At 40.1% G+C, this 18,324-nt stretch overlaps 1 protein-coding gene across 4 annotated transcripts in view; it reads right to left on the bottom strand.

Annotated features, from left to right (window-relative positions):
- The window catches only part of TLL2 (tolloid like 2), a 144,691-nt gene that overhangs the window by 51,413 nt on the left and 74,954 nt on the right, over nucleotides 1-18,324 (bottom strand). For all 4 annotated transcript variants that reach the window (XM_061402950.1, XM_061402947.1, XM_061402948.1 and 1 more), the window contains exons 4-7: nucleotides 10,472-10,627; nucleotides 8,705-8,822; nucleotides 3,014-3,192; nucleotides 1,993-2,098 (exon numbers count right to left, since the gene is read on the bottom strand). In XM_061402950.1, the coding sequence (XP_061258934.1) occupies nucleotides 1,993-2,098; nucleotides 3,014-3,192; nucleotides 8,705-8,822; nucleotides 10,472-10,627 (559 nt within the window). The remainder of the gene's footprint in view (nucleotides 1-1,992; nucleotides 2,099-3,013; nucleotides 3,193-8,704; nucleotides 8,823-10,471; nucleotides 10,628-18,324) is intronic.

Raw genomic sequence — 18,324 nt, forward strand, 5'->3', positions numbered from 1 at the left:
GTCCATGGGGCCGCAAAGAGTAGGACATGACTGAGCAACTCAACAATAAGGTACAAGCTTCTCCCTTGGACCAACTTGACCTTGATTCCCTGAAAAAATCAATACTTTGACTCCACTTAGCAACCCCAAGAGCTAATGAGGTGCAAGTTGGCTATTCCCTGCACCACTTCCCAACCCTGTGAGTCGGTCCCATCCCCACATCCAAGCATCCCACCTCCAACATCTGCAGAGGGGGCACTCATCCTGCCTCTCAGACCCCCAGGTTAGGTCCTTCAAAGTCTCCATTTCCCAGTGTGGAAGAGGAAGCCTCAGATTCCCATATGGCAATGTGTGAGATCAATGTGTCAATCCTTCACCCATTCTGGTTAATAAATTACAACATGAAATGTTAGAGCTGGAAGGGCTCAGAAAACATCTGCTCCAACTCTCTCATGAGGGAACTGAGGCCCAGGAAGGTGGAGATCTGATCCCACACAAAGCTGCCCCTAATTACTATCTATACCTCCTTCAACAGCAAGGTGCATGGGTGAACGAGGGCTAGAATTCAGCCTTCGACTCTCAGGTCAGTGGTCTTTTCATTACATCATATTGCCTTTTGTATCTTCTGATAAAGAGCCAGAAGAAGAGTAAAGAGAACTGGGTAGGTCACTCCCATCCCAGGTGTTCCAAGATGCTGACAAACTCCACCCATTAAAGCACTGGCGAGCTCCTGCCTGGGTGCAGGATGCCGATCATAACTAACTCAGTTGTGTGGCCAGAGGCCCAGTGCCCCTTGGAACTTGGGATGCTGAGATGTAGAGGACGTCACCCATGGTAGTATTACCTTATCGACAGGATAGTTTCAGAAGCTGTACCCAAGGGCCAAGCAGCCTGGGTAAACAGTGTCCTTTCCACTCCCAAGATCTGTGTGTCTCTTGAACCAATGGTTTCCTTTGATCTTGATGGACATAGAGACTCATGAAATGAACTGTTTCCCTCTTTGCTATGACCTGCTAGGAAGCATGGGGCAGGATTTGCTGCCAACCCTAACAAAGGGTACATGACTTTGTGGCATATATTCTGAATACCAAATAGATTCCAAGCTTCAACTTAGCTGTCTACCCTTATTTTTTCCCTCTTCACATCTCCGAGTCTCCTCACGTAATTTTTTTTTCTTGTCTATATTGGGAATCACCTTAAATCTTATTTAATGATTCAATAAATAAATAAAAAGCTGATTTTAGGCTGAAACTAGGGGGAAAAAAATGCCAAGACAGAAAAATAACTCGAGTGGAAAGATCTACAAAACTGGGATGAGCAGTGAAACACTTCTCTATACAAAATACTTACATGATAAGGGTAAAGTAATACGGTAATACAGAAGCAAGGGTAATATGCAAAATACTTAACACTGGGCCCAGCACAGCCTGAGCTCATCAAAACCGATCTTGCTGAGGCCAGCCATAAATAACTGGCCTGCCCAGGCTTGAGGACACCAGCTACCATCACGTGTGGCCAGCAGGCAGGAGACCTGGATTTTTGTTCTCATTCCAACCTCCGCTACCTGTGAGCCCCCCAACTGGCTAGAGCCCCACTTTCTCCTAAAATGAACCCCTGATTTACCACCCTCCCAACTCTGACACGGTCTAGCTTCCAATAAACCACACCTCTTCTAGGAGACCTGGTTGGATATACTTTAGAAGAGGAAATTTTATACAGAGCCTCTAAGTTATGATTCCAGCCAACCCCTCAATAATTTCCCTTTTCCAGTTTGCTGCTTGTGACATGAGGGCATGATGAAACGCCAGCTTCACTATGGGATTCAATCTTATTAGCAGGAACCTGATTAGATTATATTTCACTGCAGCCCAGAGGCCACCGTATTTCAAGGACAGACATGCCAACTGTGCTAGGAACATGCAGAGACCTGCTCTCCGCAGACCTCCTGGAATCCGACCCCCGCCTGCGGCAGGCACAGTACAACACAGATGAGGCGTAACCATAGATTCCGACCTTGAGAAGGTGTTCCGGGCGTAGTGCATGATGCTGTCAAAGTCGTACATCTCTCCCAGAGAGCTCACTTCCCCAGCTTCCATTTTTAAGAAATTATACTCCTGACCTGTGACACAACACTCTGTTAACGTCTTTGAAAACCAAGGCAGGCACCTGAAAGGAGGCAGAGGAGGGGAGAAGGAGGGCCCATAGCGACTTCTGAGAGCTCTGTCAGTCAGTCAAATGACAGGCTTGGTGGTGGTTCTTCTTGTTGTTTTTGACAGATTAGAAATTTGAAACTTAGAACAGCTCTATGTGGTCCCAACCCCACCACCCAACACCCCTCCCAAAATGCCTCTCAAAATTAAAGTAAGTTAATAGGTTAGTTATGGGAAAAAATTGCCTTTAAATCTCTAGTCTTGTTATTGAAGGAACAAAGAAAAGAAATCCAATATTTAGGTTCAATCTCAAATTCACTATTCAGACTCTTGAAAGCATTTTTAAGGCAAATATATTATTCAATCAGTGACTTTCATGTTCATTATGAATTTCTGTATAAAACTGCTTAACACGGGGAGGTATTTTTAAGAAATCTAGACACTTTATCTGCCTTGGGATAGGCAGAAATACGGTTTTTCATGTACTTGTGTCCTAATTATATTTCAGTTTCAAAAATATGTGTTGCCTACATCAGCAAAAATGAGTCTTCGAAAAGCAACTGGGAGAATTCTTTTTTTGGATGAGTAGCTTTGATGCTGCAACAGTGTTCTGGTCGATTCTGTTCCTGTTAGGAAATGGAGTTGGAGTTCACTGTCCTTTACAACATGGAATCATTTTGCTTCTGCTCTAACCTGAAAGCTCTAGCAGATGACCTCCCAAGAAGGACCACGCATGGATGAAGGACAAAGTGCTGGTGACAAGGCCTCCATGCTTACAAATGAGTGTCAGTCTGCCCCCCAGCAACCCCTCTGTTTCCTCCCTCCTGACCCCATGATGCTACCTGCCTGACCGCTGGCTTCTAGGCTCCATACAGACTCCTTACCTGGCTGGATGTTTTCTCTGATGATGGTTACATGCTGGTCTCTGTCTGGCCGGGTGTGTTCATGCCAGAACCCAACCACATGGCCCAGCTCGTGGGCCACAATGCCAAACTTGTCACAGTTTTTTCCAATGGATATGGCCTGTGGGCCTCCACCTCGGCGCCCAACATAGGAACAACAGCTGGACAATTGCAGAAATACCCAGGTCAGCAGATCAGGGAATGAAGCTTGAAAACAATCTCAGTGTCCAACTTCCCTCCCAAGGCAGGAATTCCCTCCAAAAATGGCTCTTGACCTTTTTGGTGGCCTGGAGAATCCTTAGAAAGATACAGCCTCTCCTCCAGGAAAAAAGTACATACCTTCCCCCACCCTTTTACCCCTAAGTCTCTGATGACAAGGAAGAGACAAAGGAAGGAGCCCCTGAGTTTCTGTAAAGCATGAGTCTTTTTGCTATTATCAGAGGAGCCTTAGAGATGACTTCCCTTCTGGGCACAATTATTTTTTAAAATATATATTCATTGTTCCTAATATAGAAAGCTGTAAAAAGTAAATTAAAATGGCCCATAATCCCACCACTCAGATAACTTCTATAAAATGTTTTAAAAATACATGCCCATGTCACAAAAGATTTAAGTACAGTATTAAGGTTCCAAAGATAACTATTGTTGACAGCTTCTTGAATTCTAGTCCAAAAAATGTAATACATCTGTATATACACATATAATTTTAATTACAAAATACATCATGTACATTGTCCTTCATCTTGCCTGTTTTCCTCCTTAATTCATAGATATTTTCATAACAGTAAATGTTAACCTAATTTTTTTCAAAGCGACATAGTATTAAAATTTATTTAATCAGTCTCTTACTAACACACATTTAGACTGACTTCAGTTTTTTCTATTGAACCGAAGCCTCAGGAAAGAGGGAGACAAACAACAAAATACAAAACAAAGAAACCATTGAGGTCTTACTTGCTTTTGGTAGGGTAAATTCCAAGCAATGGAATAAATGGATAAAAGGATATGTGCATTTGATATTTTGATAGATACTATCAAATTGCAATCCCAAAATGTTGTGTCTTTTTATATGTCCATTAATAGTATGTTAAGTAGCCCTATTTCCCCACAACCGGGCCAGCCCTGGTTTTGCCAAACTACTTTTGCCAATTTGATAGATGAAAAGTGGTATTTCACTGAAGTTGGATAGTTTTCCATGTTTTATGTGATATTTATATTTTTTCTTTTCAACTATGAGATCACATGTCCCCCCAGTTGGGGAGCGGGGAGGGTTGTCCATCTTTTTATTACTGATTTGGTAAGAACCAGTCCATTCTGAAGGAGATCAGCCCTGGGATTTCTTTGGAAGGAATGATGCTAAAGCTGAAACTCCAGTACTTTGGCCACCTCATGCGAAGAGTTGACTCATTGGAAAAGACTCTGATGTTGGGAGGGATTGGGGGCAGGAGGAAAAGGGGACGACAGAGGATGAGATGGCTGGATGGCATCACCAATTCGATGGATGTGAGTTTGAATGAACTCCGGGAGTTGGTGATGGACAGGGAGGCCTGGCGTGCTGTGATTCATGGGGTCGCAAAGAGTCGGACATGACTGAGCGACTGAACTGAACTGAACTGAACTGAAGAACCTTTTGAAAATTAGGGGATTAAATCTTTGACTATTAAATGCATTACAAATGTTTTTCTCCCTTTGTTATTTCTGTTTTAGCCGTATAAAGGTTTAAAATTTTAATGCGATGTCTTTATTTTCTTATGTGTTATTTAGAAAGGCCATCTACACTGCAAGATTATAATTAATATGCAATCTTGCTTCTTTCTAGTACATTTCACATTTCTTTTTCTTTTTTTTCTTTTAAAAATCCTTACATCTTTGGACTTCCCTGGTGGCTCAGTAGTAAAGAATCAGGAGCCATGGATTCAGTCCCTGGTCTGGGAAGATCCCACATGCCGTGGAGCAACTAAGCCTGTGCGCCACAACTATTGAGCTTGTGCTGTAGAGAGTGAGAGCTGTGGCTACTGAGCCTATGTGCCTAGAGCCAGTGCTCGGCAACCAGAGGAGCCACTGCAACGAGGAGCCTGTGCACCGCAACTAGAGAGCAGCCCCTGCTTGCTGCAACCAAGAAAAGGCTGCACAGCAATGGAGACCCAGCAAAGCCAAAAACAAATACATAAGTAAAATGTTTAAAATGCCTACATCTTTGATCTGGCCAAAATCATTTTTGGTATGTGAAGTGTGGTAGTATCCCAGCTTTATTTTCTTTAAAATGAGCTACTGAATTATTCCAATATTCACATATCCCTGACTAATCCATCTTTCTCTCATTTAAAATGCTACCTAAATTAGTGTATAAACATATTCATTTTAAGCTCTTTCGTTCCATATATCTATTTTTTTCTTGAGTTCCAAATGGTTTTAATTATTATCTTCATTTGCATTTTTAAAATAATTGTATTTATCTATCTTTGGCTCTGCTGGGTCTACGTTGCTGCACGGGCTTCTTTCTAACTGTGGTATGTGGGCTTCTCATTGTGGTAGCTTCTCTTGTGGTTCCCAGGCTCTAGAGCACAGCTCAATAGTTGTACACTGGCTTAGCTGCTCTTTGGCATGTGGGGTCTTGTCAGGGATCGAACCCATGTCTCCTGCATTGGCAGACAGATTCATTACCACTGAGCCACCAGGGAAGCCCTTCATTTGCATTTGATATCACATATGTTGGGACAGAATATCAGACCTCTTCTCCTCCCCTACCTCTGTCCCTATCACTGCTGTTTGTTCTGTTATTTTTACATGAAAAACTCTAATATCATTTGTTCAAGCTCTTAAAATATGTGTACATACACACCCACAAATACATATATGAAGTTGCTGTTTAAATCAGAATGGCATGAATTTATAGGTTATTTTAGGAAGTCCTGACATCTTTACTATGTTGGGCATTTCCATACGAGGAAACAGTATGTATTTCCATTTTTACTTCTTTTTTAAAAGTTTCCTTAGAATTTTGTTGTTTTCTTCCTATATGGCTGGCATATTTTTGCATTTTTGTTATGGTTTATTCTTAGATATATTATCTACTATGTTTCTACTAAAGTTGTGATGTCCCCCATTATGAAAGTATTACTTTATCAAATTATTTCATTAAGGCAAAAGTTATTTCCTGTTGATTAATTTTGTAGTCAGTTACCTTAATAGAGTCTCCTTTTGTTTCTGACAGTTTTCCTATTGATTTTCTGGGTTTTTTCACCACGTGTCACATTAACTTCAAACAATACTTGTTCTTGCCAATATTCATTGTGTTTGTCTTTCTTGTGTCAAATTACATTAGCTAGTATTTCCAGAAAAAAAAAAAATGAAATAACTATGGTGATCATAAATATCTTTTGTTACTGATTCTAATAGAAATGCTTCTAGAATTATTATTGATAAACATGATGTGGGCTTTGAGGATATATATATATATATATATTTGATTTGTGTGTGTTATGTTAATGTGTATATGTGTGTGTGTTAAGTCAAGGATCTATCATGAAGGTATTGAAATGTGCAGATGCCTTTTTAGCATCTATTGAGACACGAATATGGCTTCTCTCCTCTGAGCTATCAATATGTTGAATCATGCAGATAGATTTCTTAATGTTGAACTACTCCTGTATTCCTTAGATAAACCTTTTTGGCAGGCCACCCTTCTATTCTTTTACTGCTGTGTTCTATGTGCCAACATTTTAGTTAGGGTTTTGCATGGCTATTCATAAGTTAGATGAGTTTATAATTTTCTCTTTTTTAGTGCCATCTTTTTCATTTTGAGGTAGCAACACCGTGACAGTTTGTTAAAAGTAAATTGGAAGAATGTGTTTTTCTATGCTCTAAAAAACTTAAATAGTACCAGAATAATCTGTTTCTTGAAGTTTTGAAAGAATTCATCTGTGAAACTCTAGGTTGGTGGTATGGAGGAGAAAGTTTTTCCATCAATTTTCCAGTTTCTTTCAAAGTTACTGGTCTGTGCCAGTCCTTTATATCTACCTTGAAGTCAATCACATCATCCAGGTTTCAACACTTCTTTCCCGAAGAGTTTATACAGCTCTTTTTTATGATGCTGCTGACTCTGTGGTTACGTCTCCCTTTTGCATGCCTGATTTTGTATGTTTCCGCAGTCACCTTTTTGTCTTAGACTAACAAGTAATTAGTTTATCTATAGTTTATTGTTTGTTTATTCAAAGAAGTCACTCTCCAATTTATCAGTTCTATAATGTGTTACCTTGTCCATTTTCTTGCTCTCTTGAAGTTTACTTTGTTGTGGTGGAGGGTTTTATGTATTCATTTGTTTTGCTAACTTCTTCAAATTGAATATTTCACTGTCATTCGTAATTCTCAGATTTGTAGCTCTCTTCAATTTTGAACTGTGGGGCTTTTGCTATCTAGATGTCTTATAATTTTATCCTGATTTCTTTAAAATCTAAGAGTTGTAAAAAAAAGGGAGGGGAGAGAGGTCTTAACAGGTAATGCAGGAGTATTTATTCTATTTTTGTTGTTGTTATTATGTCCAGTTTCATTGGTTTACAATCAGAGAATATTTTATTTTGGACTTTTAGAATACAATGAGGTGTTCTTAATACTTAGTAAATGAACCATGTCTATAAATGTTTAAGAGGCATTTTTAAAATGTGTTACAGATTATAGAATCTGGTGGACCCACAGGTTCAACTCTATTAATTACATTTTTTCCAGTCCTCTACAAATCTCTACTTATTTTTTGGTTAACTTGACATTGATCTACTTGGGTTGACAGCAATGAAATAAAATCTTCTGCCGTTGGTATTTCTGTTGATTTCCCCTTGAAACCCTCGGGGCTTGTTTTATGACTCTTAATGCTATGCTATTTTGTGCATAAAGATTTATGACTGTTATATTCTCACCGTAGCTTGTACTCTTTCTCATTATAAAGTGTCTCACTTTTTTTTTTTTGCACTTTCTTACTTTAAAAATTAATTGAAGAAACAACAAAAAAGTGTTGTCTACAACTAGAATTGTGATCTCAGCTTTATTTTTGTTAGTATTTGCCTGTATGCCTTCTTACCTTTTACTTTTAAACATTTCTGGATCATTTTCTTCAGTAGTCCTCTCACATATATAGCATGTAGTTGGGTTTAAGATTTTGAACTAATATGAGAACGTTTTCCTTTCAGGAAAATACACCACAGTTATATTTATTGGCATAACAGATAAGTTTAGTTATAATCCAATCATCTTATTATTTATTATGTTTTCTGGAGGAAGTCTGTAAGCCCATGGAGCTCACAAAATTATATACAGAATTTTGCATAAATGTACATCCATCCAGAGGGAGCACATAGCTCCATCAGATTCTCAGTGGGATCACCGGCCCCAAGTTGGTTCAGAATCACTTCTCTGTATGAAACATTCCCAATTCCTTCAGCTTGCTCCCATGACAGGAAATACAGACACCTTGTCATTCTGGAGTCTTCCTCTTGACCTACCTACTTTGTCCCTGGACTGTGAGTTCGTTGAGGGCAAGAAGAGTTTCTGACAAATTCTGGACTCCTATATATTACAGCATATTAGAACACATATTGTTTTAGAGAAAAAATTCAAGGCTCCTGGGCCATCTGACTTGTCTGCCTCAATCTCCATTGAGGTGAACTCACTTTGACTTACCCACACGTTCTGTAACTGAACACAATGAAGCTTTCTTCATCTGTCCTCTCTATAAAGGTCACGCAGGTGTGCTTCTCCCAGTGTCTCATGGCCTGCTTAAAAATGGCCCTCTGGCTTCCTGAAACGACAGGACAGGTGCTCATCAACTCACTCGTGGGTCCATAGCTTCCTTAGATGTTCTAGAGCATGCTGGTTCATTAACAAAGCTTGTTCCAATGATCAAAAAAAAAAAAGCTTGTTTCAGTGACCCAGAATTAAAGTGAACTAGGACTAAGGATTTCCCTGGCTAAGAATACAGTATAACTTTCCCAAATAACCAAAACTAGAGAGTAGGAGTTTTTGAATTGGAAGAGAGGGTAAAAATAGATTTTCAAATGTCCCCAGCCTCCCAACTTTTCCTTTGCATTGAAAGTACTTTCCTAAACTTTAAAAAAATGTTACTTAGGTTATTCAATTTGGAAATTTCTGGCCTTTCAAGTAAATCGCAGCACTGCATTCCACCCTTTAGTTTTACTTTCTACCTATGGGAGAGTATATTCCCACATGCTCTAAAAATTCTATTTGTAGGTACACTCATGATGTTTTTCAATCAGGATTCAGTGTGTGCTGGGGGATCCTTGAGTCTAATGTTCTACAAGGCCTTTGAGAACAGATGAATTTCATACTTCCTCCGAACTTTTCATATTTCCTTGATTAGACATTGAAAATAAAGCAAGAAGTAAATTGGGAGCAAGAATAAAGTAGTTGCAAACTCTAGGCTGATAGTTTCATCCACTCAATAAGTATTCTTTTCAAAATCTATCAGTCTGAAATAAATAAGACAACTGTATTTTGATTTTGGTAGAAGGAATGAGAAAGATCTAGAAAAAAAGAGTCGTTTGGGAAGTACACAGGAAGGTTGCAGATGGGATCTGAATTCTGGAATGACTTTGTTTCAGAAAACCAACAAACCACTGGAAGGGTCCCATGATGATCTAGAAGATGTGGGTGTAGTGTCATTTCATTGCCCCCCTAAAACATATATACAGAATAAAGAGTAACTTAGCTGTCCATTTTGGGGGAGCCATCTTGACACTTTTAAGTTAAAATTGTTTATAGAACAGTGATTCACCAAAACAGCAATCCTACTAATTATAGAATAAAAAATCTCTTTGTAAAGAAAGTTTTCTCTATAAAATTAGTTAATTTTTGATGAAAGTTATATAAATCTTTGGCAAGATAAGCACACTAGATCTGAAAGAACACGGTTAAGATGCCAAGAAACAGGGACTTCCCTGACAGTCCAGTGGTTAAGACTCTGAGCATTCACGGCACTGGATATGGATTTGATCCCTGGTCAGGGAACTAAGACCCCATGAGCCGCATGGCAAGGTCAAAAAAAAGAAAACAAAAACAAAAAAGATACCAAGGAACAAAAGTTAGTAGCTGATGACAATTCCTACATTTTAGTTCTTAAGAACACACATCTCTTTCTCTCTCTTATTAGAACTGGGGACTCCTTGAGGGGCAGAGTGGCATCTTACTGGAGGCTCTGGGATAATGCCTCAGGGACCAGGTGACCACCTCTGAGGACATAGCCCCAAATGAGACTGCAGTTTCTCCAGGCTGAGTGCATGAGACCCACTGGTCATAAGGAAGCCTGAAGCACGGTGACTGCTATGACCCCAGCATCTGTTCCATCCCACCTGAGTCCTTGCAGGGAGGACTTTGCCCACCAGGGAAGACAAAGCCCCCAGCCCCAAGCAAGCCTCATCTGGAGCTACTGACCAGTGAAGTTCCCGCCAATGACGTACGGGATGACCCCTCCCGGCCATATCCTCTCTGTCCTTGAGGTTGTGGCTCTTCGGACCCGGGGAGAGAAGGTCTCAGCTCCAGCATGCAAGGTCCCAGGGCTCTGTGGAAGCAGGGCGTTCTCCTTTCCATCTGCAAGAGAGTTGGGCTGCCATTTACTTTGCTTTTAATTCCTCCTGGGCATATAGTGAAGATTATATCACCCATGAATCCACAAAAGGAGAAATTCAGAACATGTATTCTAAAGGGGATATTGGATCTGTTCAGGGTTTTAAAACTGAGTGGAGCAAGAGAAAGTATAGGGCTTCGCTGGGGCTCAGTGGTAAAGAATTCACCTGCCAGTGCAGGAGACACGGACTGGTTCTATCCTTGATCCAGGAAGATGCCACGTGCCTTGGAGCAAGTAAACCCATGTGCCTGTTGAACCTGTGCTCTAGAGCCAGGGAGCTGCAAACTACTGAGCCCACGTGCTGCAACCACTGAAGCCCCCATGCCCTAGAGTGCGTGCTCCACAACAAGAGAGAAGCCATTGCAATGAGAAGACCGTGCACTGCAATGAAGAGTAGACCCCACTTGCCACAACTAGAGAAAAGCTCGAGAAAAGCCCACACAGCAGTGAAGACCTAGCGCAGCCAAAAAAAAAGAAAAAATATTATTATTATTTTTTTTAAGAGTAAGTGTAGTAAGTATCCCAGGCCTAGGATGGAAGTGGGTCTGGCTTGTAGGAGGTCTTGAAAGAAGCCCCATGGGACTCAAGGGCAGACTGTGGGCCACAGAATTAAGCAACTGGGACAACTCACAGCCCTTTAAAGCCAAGTTGGGGATGTACTCTCTTCTCAGAGCCACAGACATTGGGGAGAACAAGCTGCATCGGTCCCCTCTCTTGACCAAATATTGTCAATGCTGCAAATACTGGAAATAATTTGGCCAGTGTGACAAAGTGAACCAGTCTGTGATGCTGGGAAAATAAATTATTTGCAAGATAAACCCCTGTAAAATGCAGAGCCCTGTAGAATCCCCCAGCTCTTCTGGATCTGTCTGTACATCTGGACCTTTGAGGGAAGACTATGGGAAAGAAACGGGGACTCTATTTAAGGCTCTGAATTCAAGTTATGATCCCTAAAAACAGTAGAGATAGATGGGTGGGTAGAATCGCTTAACCTTGAGGCAACTGAATAATTGAATCCACATTTGTTTCATTCATCATTCAGAGTTTAAGGTTTTGTTTTCAATCTACTTGCTTATACTCACTAAGCTCACTTTGGGGCATTTTCTCTTTCGTTTTTATATTTTTTCCCCTAAAAATTAGACTTGGTTTTGTTTATTCTTTTTGTTTTCATTATTTCATTACTTTTATTTACATCCTTCTAGTTTCACTTATTTTATTCTGATGTTTCCTTTCTAGCTTCTTTTCTCTCTTTAAAAAAAAAAAATTGAGATACAGTTCACACATCATAATAGCCACCACTTTAAAGTGTAGAGTTTACTGGTTTTGTATATTCACAAACTTGTACAACCACCACCTCTATAGAATTCCACATTTTCATCACCTCCAAAAGAAACCCTGTATCCATTATCAGTCAATCCCTCCAGCCCTTGGTAATCAGTAATCTTCTTTCTGTTTCTATGGATTTGCCTACTCTAGACATTTCATATAAATGGAATCATGCAATATGTGGCTTTTTGTGTCTAGCCTTTTTCACTTAGCATGTTTTCAAGGCTCATTTGTGTTGTAGCATGTGTTAGCACTTCACTACATTTTATGGCTAAATAATAATCCGCTGTGTAGGTACACCACATTTTGTTTACCTGTCCTTTAGTTGGTGGATATCTGGGTTGTTTCCACTTTTTTGGCTATTATGAATAATGCTGGTCTGAACATTAATGTACACATTTTGGTGTGGAGATATATTTTTCAGTTCTTTTGGGTATATGCCAAAGAGTGGAAGCATCCCAATGCGCATAATAACTCTATGTTTAACCTTTTAGAGAACCACCAGACTGTTTTCCAAAGGAGCTGCACTATGTTGCCACCAGCAAAGTATCAGGGTCCCAGTATCTCCATACCCTTGTCAACATCAATCTTTTTTGTTATAGCTATCCTAAGGCTGTGCAGTGGCATCTCACTGTGGTTCTGATTTACATTTCCCTAATGACTAGATAGCATATTGAAAAGCAGAGACATTACTTTGCCACCAAAGGTCCGTCTAGTCAAGGCTATGGTTTTTCCAGTGGTCGTGTATGGATGTGAGAGTTGGACTGTGAAGAAAGCTGAGTGCCGAAGAATTGATGCTTTTAAACTGTGGTGTTGGAGAAGAGTCTTGAGAGTCCCTTGGACTGCAAGGAGATCCAACCAGTCCATTCTGAAGGAGAGCAGCCCTGGGATTTCTTCGGAGGAATGATGCTAAAGCTGAAACTCCAGTACTTTGGCCACCTCATGCAAAGAGTTGACTCATTGGAAAAGACTCTGATGCTGGGAGGGATTGGGAGCAGGAGGAGAAGGGGACGACAGAGGATGAGATGGCTGGATGGCATCACAGACTCGATGGACGTGAGTCTGGGTGAACTCCAGGAGTTGGTGATGGACAGGGAGGCCTGGCGTGCTGCAATTCATGAGGTCGCAAAGAGTCGGACAGGACTGAGCGACTGAACTGAATGACTAATGATGTTGAATATATCTTTGTGTGCTTGTTAGTTATTTGTATATCCTCTCTGGGGTCTTCCCTGGTGGCTCAGTGGTAAAGAATCCACTTTCTAATGCAGGAGACTTGTGTTCGATCCCTAGGTTGGGAAGATCCCCTGGAAAAGGAAACGGTAACCCACTTTAGTATTCTTGCCTGGGAAATCCCATGGACAGAGGAGCCTGGCAGGCTACAGTCCATGGGGTCAAAAAAGTCAGACATGACTTACCAACTAACAACAACAACATATCTTCTTTGGAGAAATGTCTATTCAAATCCTTTGTCCATTTCTCAACTGGGTTTTCTTTTTATTGTTGCATTATAGTTACTCTTTGTATATTCTGGAGACCATATCCTTATCAGATAAATTCGAGTATTTTCCTATTTTGTAGGTTGTCTTCTCATTTTTATGATAGTATCCTTTGAAGCACAGAAGTTTTTAACTTTGATGCAGTCCAATTTATTCATTTTTTTCTTTTGTTGCTTTTTGTGTCATACATAATAAATTACAAACATACCTTGTTTAATTGTACTTCACTTTATTGAGTGTTTTTTACAAATGGAAGGTTTGTGGTAACCCTGAGTTGTCAGACAATGGTTAGCATTTTTTAGCAGTATTTTAAAATTATGTAAAATTTTTTTCAAATGTAATGCTTCTGCAAACTTAATGGACTACAGTATAGTATAGACAAAACTTTTATACACAGAAGGAAACCAAAAAATGTGTGCAACTCACTTTATTGCAGTAGTCTGGAGCCACGAGACATCAAAGTCATGATATTCCAAGGTGCAGCATAATCCAACCTCATAACAATTCACATCCATATTTTCTTTTAGAGTTCTATAGTTTACTCTCTTGTATTTAGATCTCCAAACATTTTAAGTTAATTTTTGTATATAGTGTGAGGTAGGGGTCTAATTTCATTCTTTTGTATGCAATATCTTGTTATACTAGCACCATTTGGTGAAAAGATTAGTTTTCCCTCCATGGGATTGTCTTGGCAACATATAAAAAAATCAATTGGCCTTGCCTTTCCAGCTTCTTAAGTTAAATGTTTGGCACGTTAATTTTCAATTGTTCTCATATTCTAATATTACCATTTTAACACTGAAATTTCGCTGAGTTCCTTTTTATCTACATCCCATCTTTTGACATGTACATTTCTTAAAAAAATTTTTTTTTCATTAAATTTGTTACACTATTGCTTCTGTTTTATGTTTTGGTTTTTTTGGCCAAGATGTATGTGGTATCTTAACCCCCTGACCAGGGATCAAACCCGCACCCCCTGCATTGGAGGGTGAAGTCTCAACCCCTGGACCCCCAGTGAAGTCTGACATGTACATTTCAATGTTAGACCTTGATACATTCTGTAAGTTCCTTCTGGACTTTCTTCTTTGGTTCTTGAATTATTTAGAGGTGTGATTTTTAATATCTAAAATACTTGTCTCTGTGTGTGTGTGTTATTGATCTCCAACATCGCTTTGCGTTCCAAGGACTTATTCTCCAAGGCAGGGGTCAGTAAACTTTTTCTGTAAAAAGCCATATAGTAAATATTTTTACATTTTGAGGTTAATACCTTCTCTGTTGCAACTACCTAACTCTGCTACTGTAGTGTGAAATCAGCCATAGACACTATGTAAATGAGTGGGTGTGTTCCCATAACGCTGCATTTCCAAAAACAGATGGCAGGCTAGATTTGGCCTTCTGGCCATGGATGCTGGCCTGTGCTTCAAGGTATCAATTCTTTGGTGTCTTGAGCCTTGCTTTATGGAAACAGTGACAGACTTTATTTTCTTGGGCTCCAAAATCACTGCAGACAATGACTGTAGCCATGAAATTAAAAGATGCTTGCTTCTTGGAAGAAAAGCTATGATAAACCTAGACAGCATATTAAAAAGCAGAGACATTACTTTACCAACAAAGGTCCATATAGTCATAGCTGTCCATATAGTCATAGCTATGGTTTTTCCAGTAGTCATGTATGAATGTGAGAGTTGAACCATAAAGAAGGCTGAATGCCAAATGCTTTTGAACTGTGGTGTTGGAGAAAACTCTTGAGGGTCCCTTGGACTGCGAGGAGATCAAAGCAGTCAATCCTAAAGGAAATTAATCCTAAATATCCATTTGAAGGACAGATGCTAAAGCTGCAGATCCAATACTTTGGCCACCTGGTGCAAAGAGCTGACTCATTGGAAAAGACTGATGCTGGGAAAGATTGAGGGCAGAAGGAGAAGGGGAAGGGATGACAGAGGATGAGATAGTTGGATGGCATCACTGACTCAATGGACAAGAGTTTGAGCAAGCTCCGAGAGTTGGTGATGGACAGGGAAGCCTGGAGTGCTGCAGTCCATGGGGTTGCAAAGCGTTGGACACAACTGAATGACTGAACAACAACATGATCGCTTTTTATAAATGTTTCATATATCCTTGAAATAAAGTGCATCAGTTTCCAAAACTGATGGTTGAAGGGTGCTACATATGTTGTTCAAATATTTTCCTTACAAATATTTTTGACCTCTTGGTATATCTGCTATCAAGAAAAGTGCTTTAAACAACCTTGAGAACTAAGATTGTGAATGTCATCTTTATTTTTAATTTTTGCTTTATATTTTTCAAGGCTATGTTGGTTAAGTAATACAAGGTAAGGATTGTTAAATGTTCCAGCTAAACTGTATCTTTTATCAATAAATACCCTCTTTATCTGTAATAATGTTCATCCATAATAAAGATTATTTTGACTGATATTAATATTGCTGTTAATTTTATTTTGATTAGTGTTTGCCTCGTATAGTTTTCCTTCATCACTTACTTTCAATCTTTTTGTGTAATTATGTTTTTTGCTTTAAATGAGTCATTCAACAGGTGTTTTCTGTGAGCAATACATTTCCCACCACAAACAATAATACAAGCTTTGCAATAGTCATACTATTGAGGTTGAATATTCTTTTTGTTGTATAAGAAATGTGTGCTAAGTCACTCCAGTCATGTCCGATTCTTTGTTACTCTATGGACTGTAGCCCACCAGGCTCCTCTGTCCATGGGATTCTCCAGGCAAGAATACTGGAATGGGTTGCCATGCCCTCCTCCAGGGAATCTTCCTGACCCAGGGATCGAACCCACATCTCTTACGTCTCCTGCATTGCCAGGAGCTTCTTTACCAGGAAGTATATGAAATAGTTTTTGTAAATTGAAAATATTTTGGAAATAATGATAGATCCATATGCAGTTTCAAGAAATAATACAGACAGATTTTGTGTATCCTTGATGGCTTCCCCCAACATTTTATAAAACTATAGTACAACATCACTACTGGGATATGGACATCTACTCAGGGGATCTCGTTCAGATTTACCCAGCATTATATATACTCATGTGTGTGTGTGTACAGTTCTACACAATTTATTATGTGTACAGGTTTGTGTATCCACCATCACATTCATGATACTAAATAGTGCCATCACCATAAGGATCCCTCATGTTGCCATTTTACAATCACATCCAACTTCCTTCCCCCTCCCTCCCAACCCACTCCTAAACTCTCAACCACTAATCTGTTCTCTATTTCAAAAATGTTTTCATTTGAAGAATATTATTTAAATGGAATCCTACAGTGTATAACCTTTGGGAATTGGCTTTTCTCACTCAGTGCCATTCCCTGGAGATTCATTCAAGCTGTTGCATGTATCAGTAGTTCCTTTTTATTGCTGAGTATGGCACCCCACTCCAGTACTCTTGCCTGGAAAACCCCATGGATGGAGGAGCCCGGTAGGCTGCAGTCCACGGGGTCGCTCAGACTCGGACACGACTGAGCGACTTCACGTTCACTTTTCACCTTCATGCATTGAAGAAGGAAATGGCAACCCACTCCAGTGTTCTTGCCTGGAGAATCCCAGGGACAGGGGAGCCTGGTGGGCTGCCGTCTGTGGGGTCGCACAGAGTCGGACACGACTGAAGCGACTTAGCAGCAGCAGCAGTAGTACTTCATGGTATGTATGCACCACGGTTTGTTTAATCATTCACTGATTGAAGGACACATGAGTTGTTTCCAGCTCTTACAAAGAAAGCTGTTATGAACATTAATGTGCAGGTATTTGCATGAAGATTTTTATTTCTCTGTAATAAATACTGAAGAGTGGAACTTCTGGGTCATACAGCAGTTGGGTTTATTGCTGCATTCTCTATCCTGTTCCATTGCTTATCCCTCTGCTAATATAACACTGTCTTAGTACTGTAATTATATACCATCAGCCCTCCGTATCTAAGTGTAGTTAGCTTTAGGCATCCATCATTAAAAGCAAATAGCTATTCCTTCCTGATCATGACAATTTCCCTTTCTTTTCTCTGAGTGTAACTCTGTATTTTTAATTTGGGGTAAGGGGAAGATTTTATTTTTTTTCCTAGTAGTTCTCCGTTTGTAAAAGAGGTCCATGCCAGTTCAGTCACTAGAATCAGAAAGTTGGCGTGTAACACATTTTTCAGCCTGAACATAATTGTTTTACTGCTAGAATTTCTAGATCGGGAGTCACACACTTGCAGCTCTTGGGATAAACCCAACCCACAGATGTGATTTGTTTGGCCTGGATGCTTTTGGATCACACTTTGTTTTGTTTTTTCTTAAATCTCACTTGAGAAGCCAACTTTTAAAAATCAAGGACTTTCACATAGAAATCCCAATTTTCTAGTTTTTCTTCAAAAATGGAAAGATGTGGCAACAGTGGCCCATCTTCAAGCCACAGCAGTTAAGTAGCATCTGCTCCGCACAGTCAAGGCACACGTTTTCCTGGTTGCTAGAATCTATCTCCCACCTTCACACGCACGGTTCCCTCCGGCCACTTCACCCACTGACATTACCTGCTGGGCCTCTACAGATATTTTAACGTGCTATCCCAGCCCAGGACTACAGATTGCATCCAGATTCCAAATGCGTATGTGCTCAGTAGTGTCGGACTCTTTGCAACCCTGTGGACTACAGCCCACCAGGCTCCTCTGTCAATGGGACTTTCCCAGCGAGAACACTGGAGTGATGGCTCTTTCCTCCTCCAGGAGATCTTCCAGACCCAGGGATCAGACCCACGTCTCCTGCATTTCAGGCTGATTCTTTCCCGCTGAGCCATTGGGAAAGCTTCAAATGTGAGTTGCCCCAGTAG

The sequence above is a fragment of the Bos javanicus genome, chromosome 26 (assembly GCF_032452875.1).
Source record: "Bos javanicus breed banteng chromosome 26, ARS-OSU_banteng_1.0, whole genome shotgun sequence".
Taxonomy (NCBI): Eukaryota; Metazoa; Chordata; class Mammalia; order Artiodactyla; family Bovidae; genus Bos; species Bos javanicus.